Source organism: Salvelinus alpinus, chromosome 2, assembly GCF_045679555.1.
Source record: "Salvelinus alpinus chromosome 2, SLU_Salpinus.1, whole genome shotgun sequence".
Lineage (NCBI taxonomy): Eukaryota > Metazoa > Chordata > Actinopteri > Salmoniformes > Salmonidae > Salvelinus > Salvelinus alpinus.
This window is the reverse complement of record NC_092087.1, coordinates 113,703,267-113,715,669: the sequence shown is the minus strand read 5'-3', so window position 1 is coordinate 113,715,669 and position 12,403 is coordinate 113,703,267. Positions and strand designations below refer to the sequence as shown.

The 12,403-nt window shown below is 41.3% G+C and overlaps 2 protein-coding genes and 1 pseudogene across 2 annotated transcripts in view; 1 reads left to right on the top strand and 2 right to left on the bottom strand.

Annotated features, from left to right (window-relative positions):
- The window catches only part of LOC139547821 (zinc finger protein 271-like), a 145,768-nt pseudogene that overhangs the window by 63,137 nt on the left and 70,228 nt on the right, over nt 1-12,403 (bottom strand).
- The window catches only part of LOC139548873 (zinc finger protein 180-like), a 241,669-nt gene that overhangs the window by 205,837 nt on the left and 23,429 nt on the right, over nt 1-12,403 (top strand). The window lies entirely within an intron of this gene.
- Nucleotides 2,889-12,246, bottom strand: LOC139552400 (zinc finger protein ZFP2-like). The gene is made up of 2 exons (XM_071364119.1): nt 12,206-12,246; nt 2,889-4,806 (listed from the first exon to the last, which is right to left on the bottom strand). Exons 1-2 carry the CDS (start codon nt 12,244-12,246, stop codon nt 3,714-3,716), a joined length of 1,134 nt encoding a protein of 377 aa, XP_071220220.1. The 3' UTR covers nt 2,889-3,713.

Sequence of the window (12,403 nt, the reverse complement as noted above, 5' to 3'; positions counted from 1 at the left end):
CAGAGGCTTGAGTTTGCGAATTGACGGTTTATTAAACCAACTTTACACAGGCTACTGTTTGGGCCGTAGCACACGCCAAATAGATGAGAGATAACCCACAAGCCAATCGTGACCTTCTCTTGTGAAGCCCAGACGTAAGAGAGAGAGAACAAAGGCTGAACCTGGTCTTAACTTCCAATGCTCCACCCCCCTGCCCAACCCCCCTCCACGCCACTCCGCCAACCACCAGGATGCCCGGCATCAGAACATTCCAGGCATTCCCGTGATTGGCAGATAGCAGGTTGATTGACATGTCGGACCCCGCGAACACCGGGTACTGGTCAGTACAACACAACCACCTCCTAGCCTAACACATAACACACAGCTGTCTGTGCGGGTCGCTACAGTATTGTCCATGTAACGTTATGCCCCCTTGTGAGTTAATAGTATTGCATGCTGTAGCAGACTATATAAAGAGGAAGACCTCTATTGACGATTCAGTTCGTTGTAACATCTCGTCTGGACAGGTCACCGTCCTTAGTTAGTTAGTTAGTTAGTTAGTTAACATTAACTAGTTCATTCTCACAAAAGTGAGAACTGCTCTAGATTGGAAACTTACGTTAATGAGTGTAAAGCCATGTTGGCTTTATGAAAACGATATACAATATATGGGAAATAATATAGTTGAGGGAAATAATCCAAACCTAGTTGTGCCTAGTTAGGACATAACGTTATCTAGCTAGATAACGGTACTGTACTGTAGCTCATACAACGCCGACGGTCAAACCCGGCTTTCTAATATTTACGGTAATTAACTATAGTAACGTTATGGAAGATATTCACAGAAAACCATCATTGTCTTCATTATTCATCATTAGTATGTTATATTATTATATAAATTATTTCGATACATATTCAGAGTCAAACATCAACGCGACATTACCGTTTTAACTGTTGTCGCAGACAAACTTGTCACCATCTTTTTCAGTTGTAATTGCGAAGTTCCCGGAAGAAGTCCAGCAACAACGGAGGTTCCTCGATGAACCCACCTTCTAACAAGTTCTTTGACGAACCTTTTGGGGCTGTTTTTCATTGACCAAGAACCCTACGGTTCTTAGGGGATCTGAGAACAACTCCAGTTCAACCCTTCATTTTTAGAGTTGTAGTCGGCTCTATTTACTCTCAGATTCAAAACTTGCTGATTAGCATCAACGATCAAGTCAGCTGCTGCTGCTCCAATACTGTATGAGGTGAGACGGTGAACTGATGTTGAACCGGGCAGTCAGCTGCTGCTGCTCCAATACAGTATGAGGTGAGACGGTGAACTGACGTTGAACTGGGCAGTCAGCTGCTGCTGCTCCAATACAGTATGAGGTGAGACGGTGAACTGATGTTAAACTGGGCAGTCAGCTGCTGCTGCTCCAATACAGTATGAGGTGAGACGGTGAACTGACGTTGAACTGGGCAGTCAGCTGCTGCTGCTCCAATACAGTATGAGGTGAGACGGTGAACTGATGTTAAACTGGGCAGTCAGCTGCTGCTGCTCCAATACAGTATGAGGTGAGACGGTGAACTGATGTTAAACTGGACAGTCAGCTGCTGCTCCAATACTGTATGAGGTGAGACGGTGAACTGATGTTGAACCGGGCAGTCAGCTGCTGCTGCTCCAATACAGTATGAGGTGAGACGGTGAACTGATGTTGAACCGGGCAGTCAGCTGCTGCTGCTCCAATACAGTATGAGGTGAGACGGTGAACTGACGTTGAATCATAATAATTAAGTTAATAAAAATGTATTAGTGAAACTTTAAATTAAATATATTATGCTATTGTTATCATATAGAAACATCATGGAATATTGTACATCATATTAAATATATTACTCTATTGTTATCATATAGAAACATCATGGAATATTGTACATCATATTAGCATCAACATACATTATTGTTTCATTAAATTTCACATAAGGATATTTCATATTTAAAAGTTCAGAAGTCAGAACCCATCACCTGCTATGTAAAAGAGACAGAAGAATGTACAATGGTCAATGCTACCTGGGATCCTTGGGACATCCCTACCCTAAACCCTAACCTTAACCCTTTTAAATGCCAACTTCAATGGGCTAGGGACGTCCCAAGGATGTGTAATTTCTCACCCCTTTTGGCTGTAGGAAAGTAAATTTCTCCTCAGGCACACACATTTGTTCTTTGATATTATGAAGGTAATTTGTGTCAAATGTACTTTTCCCCACTCATTCACCCCATCTCTTTACATTGCTTATTTATATTCAGTGGCCTGACTGCATCCAGACTGTCAAAGGCCCATCCTGGTAGATCTGAACCTAATGCAGCTTGGAGTGATCAGACGACAGAAGTCACATTTAGGTGCCAGGTGTAACTGAGGCTGTAGATGCTCCATATCCATTACTTTGAGTGTTTTATATAATATGATTAAATGTGTTTCTTTCTGTGTTGCAGGTGCAGTCAAGAAATGGAACAGCAAGGCCACAGAACATGACATAAGCAGAGCTGTGGGAGACCACCTCAAGCCCCTGGTAGAGCCGGGGGTGGTGTTTATCACTCCACCAGCAGAGCTGTGGGAGACCACCTCAAGACCCTGGTAGAGCCGGGGGTGGTGTTTACCACTCCACCAGGCCTTCAGCAGGCTGGAAAAGTGGGATTGATCTGTTTGATCCATTTGTTTGTTTCAGTAGTTGGATCCTTTGACGTATTGATTTCAACAAATGGACTGGGTTGGCTGAAAAGTGATACTAAAACGTACATACCAGCACTATTTTGACATAGTGGGAGATATACTGAATTTATACTGTTTTTCATACTAAAGATGGACCAAGATCCGTGTTGCTTTTGCACAGATTTGTTCATTGGTTTAGCAAGAGTCTGCTGATTGGTCAGTCATTGGGTTCATTTATTTTGCAATATGTTCAAATCAAGCTTTATTTATACAGCACATTTCAGACATGATACTTAAACAAGCTCCTTATAAACTGCACAAGCACCAAAAACGCTGTTGTTTTGACAAGTAGCAATAAATCACTGATATCGATTAGGGGGGAAATCAACTGAACAAAACATGTGGAAATGAGATATATTTTACCTCACTGGTTAGAGGACAACCTGCAGAAGACAGTCAGCTACATATTGGGAGTGATGCATTTAAATTTATGGGTTGCAAAACAAAGGAACGCAACACTTATTTGTCATAACTAATCTATATCATGTTGAAATCATAACTCATCGATATAACGCTAAAATCATTTGTGCGACAGGAGGGAGATGAGGTTGCACTTCCTGTTAAAACTAACAGCTGAAAAACCACACGGAATCTGGGAGTAATGTGTACATCACTGGTTAGAGGACAACTTGTAGAAAACAGATCGCTACATTTTGAGGTGTTCCATTTTGATTCAAGTGGGTCATCAACATGGTAAGTGTAACACAGCTCTTTTTGTGTTAGTCACTTTTTGTTAAATCACATAAATAGTACTCTTTCAATTCAGAGCCTGGATTTTCCCCCTGAGGCTAATATCCATATCATGTTGAAATCAATAGAACAGGGGACAAACATTTAGGCTTCTACATTGTGACATCATTAAAATACTCCTTCTACAATGTTTAAACATTCTACATTGTGACATTATTTCATTGATATCATGAAACAACTCCTTCATGTATGTATTTTCTAATATTTGATCAGAGATCTTTTATCAGATTATCTCTGGTCACAGCTATGAGATTTCTCTCCTATGTGTGTGCTCTGGTGTTGAGTCAGATGGCAAGCTTGAACAAAACTCTTCCCACATTGATCACAGCTATAAGATTTCTCTCCTGTGTGTTTTCTCTGGTGTACTGTCAGATAGCGAGATGTAGTAAAACCCCTCCCACATTGAGCACAGCTATAAGGTTTCTCTCCTGTGTGTGTTATTTGGTGTTGAGTCAGATGGCCAGCTTGAACAAAACTTTTCCCACATTGATCACAGCTATAAGGTTTCTCTCCTGTGTGTGTTCTCTGGTGCACTGTCAGATCACTAGATTGACAAAAACTCTTCCCACATTGATCACAGCTATAAGGTTTCTCTCCTGTGTGTGTTCTTTGGTGTAAAGTCAGAGAGCCAGACGTAGTAAAACTCTTCCCACATTGACCACAGCCATAAGGGTTATCTCCTGTGTGTATTCTCTGGTGTATAGTTAGATAGCTAGATCTAGTAAAACTCTTCCCACATTGATCACAACTATAAGGTTTCTCACAACTATAAGGTTTCTCTCCTGTGTGTATTCTCTGGTGTATAGTTAGATAGCTAGATCTAGTAAAACTCTTCCCACATTGATCACAGCCATAAGGTTTCTCTCCTGTGTGTGTTCTCTGGTGTAATGTCAGATGGCCAAATCTAGTAAAACTCATCCCACATTGATCACAGCTATAAGGTTTCTCTCCTGTGTGTATTCTTTGGTGTAAAGTCAGAGAGTCAGATCTAGTAAAACTCTTCCCACATTGATCACAGCTATAAGGTTTCTCTCCTGTGTGTATTCTCTGGTGTAAAGTCAGAGAGCCAGATGTAGTAAAACTCTTCCCACATTGACCACAACTATAAGGTTTCTCTCCTGTGTGGATTCTCTGATGAATTTGAATGCCTGATGAGGAGGTGAATCTCTTCCCACAGTCAGAGCAGCAGTGAGTTCTCTTCCCTGTGGATCTCTGCGAGTGTTTCTTGATGTGTTCTGATCTGGAGAGCCTCTTCTCTGCCTCGTCAGCATCATGATGTTGTTGAGGCTCCCCAGAGGATCCACGACTGTCCCGTCTCTCTCCTGTGCGAACAACAAAGTCAGATGATTAAAGGCCCACAACAGTGGAAATCCACTGTAAAAGGTGATGCCAACAGCATAGCCATGATGTTGTACAACAATTGAATTCTGTAATGAATGTTAAAATTATTTGACAGTTGTCTTAAAATGAGCAAGAATAGTCATATTTTAGTAGTAACATCGATGATTGTAGAGTAGAAATAAGTTATTCATGTTGTTGAAACTCTAAGCAGTGTGCCAGACGACTTTTGGTCTCTAATATAGGCCCCTTTCTGTGTTTAATACAATTGCGGCACGAGGGCGATGCACATGCAATTTGGTTGTAGAAACTCCTCCCTGCTAATGAGGAAACTGACAGTTATGGATGTAGTATATCTTAAATGGTGAGCAAAGATTTCAGTTTTTCAGTGTATTCTGAATATGAATGGGGGAAAACTCAGGGGAGTGCATTTCACACTACTTTGGAACATAATTGTAAGGCTCGTTTGAATGTCCTGTGTAATATAATGTTTGCTACCGTATTAAGAAATGTGTTTAATTATTGAAGAATCGCGTTAATGACAGTATCTATTTGGGTGTTGTCAATCAATCAATCAAGTTTATTTTATATAGCCCTTCGTACATCAGCTAATATCTCGAAGTGCTGTACAGAAACCCAGCCTAAAACCCCAAACAGCTAGTAATGCAGGTGTAGAAGCACGGTGGCTAGGAAAAACTCCCTAGAAAGGCCAAAACCTAGGAAGAAACCTAGAGAGGAACCAGGCTATGAGGGGTGGCCAGTCCTCTTCTGGCTGTGCCGGGTGGAGATTATAACAGAACATGGCCAAGATGTTCAAAATGTTCATAAGTGACAAGCATGGTCAAATAATAATCAGGAATAAATGTCAATTGGCTTTTCATAGTCAATAAAGTTATGATTTTTTTAAATGTATTTTTAATTACATTTTTCCCCCACCTTTATTTAACCAGGTGGCCAGTTGAGAACAAGTTCTCATTCACAACTGCGACCTGGCCAAGAAAAATCAAAGCAGTGCAACAAAAAAACAACACAGAGTTACACATGGGATAAACAAAAGTACAGTCAATAACACAATAGAAAAATCTATATACAGTGTGATGGAGTAAGGAGGTAAGGCAATAAACAGGCCATGCTATGGGTGGGTGTTGCTATGGTGACCAGTGAGCTGAGTTAAGGCGGAGCGTTACCTAGCAAAGACTTATAGATGACCTGGAGCCAGTGGGTTTAGCGATGAATATGTAGCGAGGACCAGCCAACGAGGCTTTGGTGACAAAACGGATGGCACTGTGATAGACTACATCCAGTTTGCTGAGTAGAGTGTTGGAGGCTATTTTGTAAATGACATCACTGAAGTAAAGTATCGGCAGGATAGTCAGTTTTACGAGGGTATGTTTGGCAGCGTGAGTTTAGGAGTCTTTGTTGCGAAATAGGAAGCAGATTCTAGATTTAATTTGGGATTGGAGATGTTTAATGTGAGTCTGGAAGGAGTTTACAGTCTAACCAGACACCTAGGTAATTGTAGTTGTCCACATCTTCTAAGTCAGAACCATACAGAGTAGTGATGCTAGTCGGGCGGATGCGGGCAGCGATCGGTTGAAGAGCATTTAGTTTTACTAGCGTTTAAGAGCAGTTGGAGGCCAAGGAAGGAGAGTTGTATGACATTGAAGCTCATTTGGAGGTTTGTTAACACAGTGTCCAAAGAAGGGCCAGATGTATACAGAATGGTGTCGTCTGCGTAGAGGTGGATCAGAGAATAACCAGCAGCAAGAGCATCATTGATATATACAGAGAAAAGAGTCGGCCAGAGAATTGAACCCTGTGGTACCCCATAGAGACTGCCAGAGGTCTGGACAACAGGCCCTCCGATTTGACACACTGAACTCTATCTGAAAAGTAGTTGGTGAAGCTGGGGAGGCAGTCATTTGAGAAACCAAGGTTGTTGAGTCTGCCGATAAGAATGTGGTGATTGACAGAGTCGAAAGCCTTGCCTTAACCTTAATCAGACACCTCATAGTGAGCTACAGGTAGGAATCAGCAATGAATCCCAATAATGAGACACCTCTGGGGAGGGGTGTCAGCAACATTTAAAAAAAAATATATGCAGTGGGGAGAACAAGTATTTGATACACTGCCGATATTGCAGGTTTTCCTACTCCCTCTGGTCGGGTTATGTTGACGAGCGGCTCCCTCTGGTCGGGTTATGTTGACGAGCGGCTCCCTCTGGTCGGGTTATGTTGACGACCGGCTCCCTCTGGTCGGGTTGTGTTGACGACCGGCTCCCTCTGGTCGGGTTGTGTTGACGACCGGCTCCCTCTGGTCAGGTTATGTTGACGACCGGCTCCCTCTGGACAGGTTATAGTGACGAGCGGCTCCCTCTGGTCAGGTTATGCTGACGGTTATGACTTCGAGTCATTTGTGTGTCTTAATTATTTGATCCAACAGAATGCTTAAAGCATCAGACAAGTTCAGTACGTATATTTGATTTTATAAAAACACATGTGGCGATTGGTAGAAAGAACAGATGACTCTTGGTTGACCAAGATGTATTTTAGTTGGGGACAGCACTAGAACATGATTTTGGGGCTCCCGAGTGGCGCAGCGGACACTGCATCTCAGTGCTTGAGGCGCCACTACAGACACCCTGGATCAAATCCAGACTGTATCACAACCGGCCGTGATTGGGAGTCCCATAGGGCGCACAATTGGCCCAGCATCGTCCGGGGTAGGCAGTCATTGTAAATAAGAATTTGTTCTTAACTGACTTGCCTAGTTAAATAAAGGTTACATTTAAATAAATAAATAAACAGTGTTTCATGATAAACCATTTTTTACAAATCCGTCAAGACACCAACTTTGAGAAGGGTTTAAAACAAAGGTTTCAAACCAATTCATTAATGTAATTGAATCTAGGTATGTCTTGCCATTAATGTAAAGGCATGAAAAAAATTGGCTGAATATTATACAATGACTTATCAACAGCTCTAATAATTTGACCCCCACAGGAAATCTTCACTGGCAATTCTAGAATATACTATATAGCCTAGAAACCTGGTTAAACTATCATTATGACATCATGGATGAATTCTAGAATATACTATATAGCCTAGAAACCTGGTTAAACTATCACTATGACATCATGGATGAATTCTAGAATATACTATATATCCTAGAAACCTGGTTAAACTATCATTATGACTAGAGGTCGACCGATTAATTAGGGCCGATTTTCAAGTTTTCATAACAATCGGAAATCTGTATTTTCGGACACCGATTTGGCCGTTTTTTTAACACCTTTATTTAATCTTAATTTAACTAGGCAAGTCGGTTAAGAACACATTCTTATTTTCAATGACGGCCTAGGAATGGTGGGTTAACTGCCATGTTCAGGGGCAGAACGGCAGATTTTCACCTTGTCCGCTCGGGGGATCCAATCTTACAACCTTACAGTTAATTAGTCCAACGCTATAACCACCTGCCTCTCGTTGCACTCCACAAGGAGACTGCCTGTTACGCGAATGCAGTAAGCCAAGGTAAGTTGCTAGCTAGCATTAAACTTATCTTTTAAAAAAACAATCAATCAATCATAATCACTAGTTAACTACACATGGTTGATGATATTACTAGATATTATCTAGCATGTCCTGCGTTGCATATAATCTGACTGAGCATACAAGCATACAAGTATCTAAGTATCTGACTGTGGTAGGTGGTAGGCGGCAGCAGGCGCGTAAACATTCATTCAAACAGCACTTCCGTGCTTTTGCCAGCAGCTCTTCGTTGTGCGTCAAACATTGCGCTGTTTATGACTTCAAGCCTATCAACTCCCAAGATGAGGCTGGTGTAACCGATGTGAAATGGCTAGCTAGTTAGCGCGCGCTAATAGCGTTTCAAACGTCACTCGCTCTGAGCCTTGGAGAGGTTGTTCCCCTTGCTTTGCCTGGGTAACTCTGCTTCGAGGGTGGCTGTTGTCGTTGTGTTGCTGCATGGGTAACTCTGCTTCGAGGGTGGCTGTCGTTGTGTTCCTGGTTCGAGCCCAGGGAGGAGCGAGGAGAGGGACGGAAGCTATACTGTTACACTGGCAATACTAAAGTGCCTATAAGAACATCCAATAGTCAAAGGTTAATGAAATACAAATGGTATAGAGGGAAATAGTCCTATAATTCCTATAATAACTACAACCTAAAACTTCTTACCTGGGAATATTGAAGACTCGTGTTAAAAGGAACCACCAGCTTTCATATGTTCTGAGCAAGGAACTTAAACGTTAGCTTTCTTACATGGCACATATTGCACTTTTACTTTCTTCTCCAACACTTTGTTTTTGCATTATTTAAACCAAATTGAACATGTTTCATTATTTATTTGAGGCTAAATTGATTTTGATGTATTTTGATGTATTAAGTTAAAATAAGTGTTCATTCAGTATTGTTGTAATTGTCATTATTACAAATAAATAAATAAATAAAAACATTTTTTTTTTTTTTTTTTTGGCCGATTAATCGGTGCCGGCTTTTTTGGCCCTCCAATAATCGGTATCGGCGTTGAAAAATCATAATCGGTCGACCTCTGTTTATAATGTGTTATTGTCTGCTTGATTTACAGTAGGGTCCCGTTAGTCTGTTTGGACACAGAGATACATACCTCATAATGTGTAGAGAACTGTTCCTTGATGGATCGGCTATTGTACAACACACAGAGCTATTTTCCTTTATTCAGGACATTTAGAATGACAACCCATTACAGAGTAGCCTAGTGGGATTATTCACAAAATTATCTAGTGATCAGGTTATGAAATGTCATGACAGACATTTTAGTTTCCATGTTTCACCTGAAATATTAAATGATTTATAGTCCTAGGTCTATGTTGTTGTTAGGTGAAGTTATGGGTCCTACAGTAGGTCTATGTTGTTGTTAGGTGAAGTTATGGGTTCTACAGTAGGTCTATGTTGTTGTTAGGTGAAGTTATGGGTCCTACAGTAGGCCTGTGTTGTTGTTAGGTGAAGTTATGGGTCCTACAGTAGGTCTATGTTGTTGTTAGGTGAAGTTATGGGTTCTACAGTAGGTCTATGTTGTTGTTAGGTGAAGTTATGGGTCCTACAGTAGGCCTGTGTTGTTGTTAGGTGAAGTTATGGGTCCTACAGTAGGTCTATGTTATTGTTAGGTGAAGTTATGGGTCCTACAGTTGTTGTTAGGTGAAGTTATGGGTCCTACAGTAGGTCTATGTTGTTGTTAGGTGAAGTTATGGGTCCTACAGTAGGTCTGTGTTGTTGTTCGGTGAAGTTATGGGTCCTACAGTAGGTCTATGTTGTTGTTAGGTGAAGTTATGGGTCCTACAGTAGGTCTATGTTATTGTTAGGTGAAGTTATGGGTCCTACAGTAGGTCTGTTATTGTTAGGTGAAGTTATGGGTCCTACAGTAGGTCTGTTATTGTTAGGTGAAGTTATGGGTCCTATAGTAGGTCTATGTTATTGTTAGGTGAAGTTATGGGTCCTACAGTAGGTCTATGTTATTGTTAGGTGACGTTATGGGTCCTACAGTAGGTCTGTGTTGTTTTTAGGTGAAGTTATGGGTCCTACAGTAGGTCTATGTTGTTGTTATGTGAAGTTATGGGTCCTATAGTAGGTCTATGTTATAGTTATGGGTCCTACAGTGGGTCTATGTTGTTGTTAGGTGAAGTTATGGGTCCTACAGTAGGTCTATGTTATAGTTATGGGTCCTACAGTAGGTCTATGTTGTTGTTAGGTGAAGTTATGGGTCCTACAGTAGGTCTATGTTATAGTTATGGGTCCTACAGTAGGTCTATGTTGTTATCAGGTGAAGTTATGGGTCCTACAGTAGGTCTATGTTGTTGTTAGGTGAAGTTATGGGTCCTACAGTAGGTCTATGTTATAGTTATGGGTCCTACAGTAGGTCTATGTTGTTGTTAGGTGAAGTTATGGGTCCTACAGTAGGTCTGTTATTGTTAGGTGAAGTTATGGGTCCTACAGTAGGTCTATGTTATTGTTAGGTGAAGTTATGGGTCCTACAGTAGGTCTATGTTGTTATCAGGTGAAGTTATGGGTCCTACAGTAGGTCTATGTTATAGTTATGGGTCCTACAGTAGGTCTATGTTGTTATCAGGTGAAGTTATGGGTCCTACAGTAGGTCTATGTTGTTGTTAGGTGAAGTTATGGGTCCTACAGTAGGTCTATGTTATAGTTATGGGTCCTACAGTAGGTCTATGTTGTTGTTAGGTGAAGTTATGGGTCCTACAGTAGGTCTGTTATTGTTAGGTGAAGTTATGGGTCCTATAGTAGGTCTATGTTGTTGTTAGGTGAAGTTATGGGTCCTACAGTAGGTCTATGTTATAGTTATGGGTCCTACAGTAGGTCTATGTTATCAGGTGAAGTTATGGGTCCTACAGTAGGTCTATGTTGTTGTTAGGGGAAGTTATGGGTCCTACAGTAGGTCTATGTTGTTGTTAGGTGAAGTTATGGGTCCTACAGTAGGTCTATGTTGTTGTTAGGTGAAGTTATGGGTCCTACAGTAGGTCTATGTTGTTGTTAGGTGAAGTTGTGGGCCAATTTGTTGTGGGCCAATACTTAATGTACAAACCCTCAGTTTCAGGCTGATGGCAAAGCTAGCTAAAGAGCATTTTACTGGTTGAAGTGTTTTATAAGTATAAAGCAGTTGATTTGCGACAATATCACAAACATATTAAGCAGGAGATTCAAAGGAGCCTAACAGTTGTAATCCAAAAGTAATGTGAAATGCTATTTTTGCTGTCAGCCTATGAGAACTCCCCTGGGTTTTCCCCCACAGTGGTGAATTAGTAACTAGCGACACAGAGCTTAATGTGAGTTTCCTTGAGTAGCACTCCTGATCTTGCGCTGTAATATTCAGAATACATTGTGGAAAACTAAAATCTTTGTTCACCATTTTTGTTCCAGACAGATATACTACATCCATAACTAGTGGTTTCCTCATTACCAGATATACTACATCCATTACTAGTGGTTTCCTCATTAGCAGGGAGGTGTTTCTGCAATCAAATTGTGTGCGCATCGCCCTCGTGCTGCAATTTTAGCAAATACAGAAAGGGGCCTTTTTTTTAGATCAAAGGTCGTCTGCCACACTGCTTAGGTTTCGACTGTCTTAAGACAATTGTAAAGTAATTTAACAGACCTCTGGGCATCACCTTTTACCTCAAATAAACAGTGGATTTCTGCTGTTGTGGGCCTTTAACCGTCTGACTTTGTTGTTCACACAGCAGAGATACGGACTATCGTGGATCCTCTGGGGAGCCTCAACAACAACATGATGCTGAAGAGGCAGAGAAGAGTCTCTCCACATCAGAACACCTCAAGAAACACCAGTGGAGACCCACAGGCAAGAAATCTCACCGCTGCTCTGACTGTGGGAAGAGATTCACCTCATCAGGCATTTAAAATTCACCAGAGAATACACACAGTAGAGAAATCTTATAGTTGTGGTCAATGTGGGAAGAGTTTTGGTCAATCTTGCCATCTGGTATCACACCAGAGAACACACACAGGAGAGAAACCTTACAGCTGTGGTCAATGTGGGAAGAGATGTTCTAC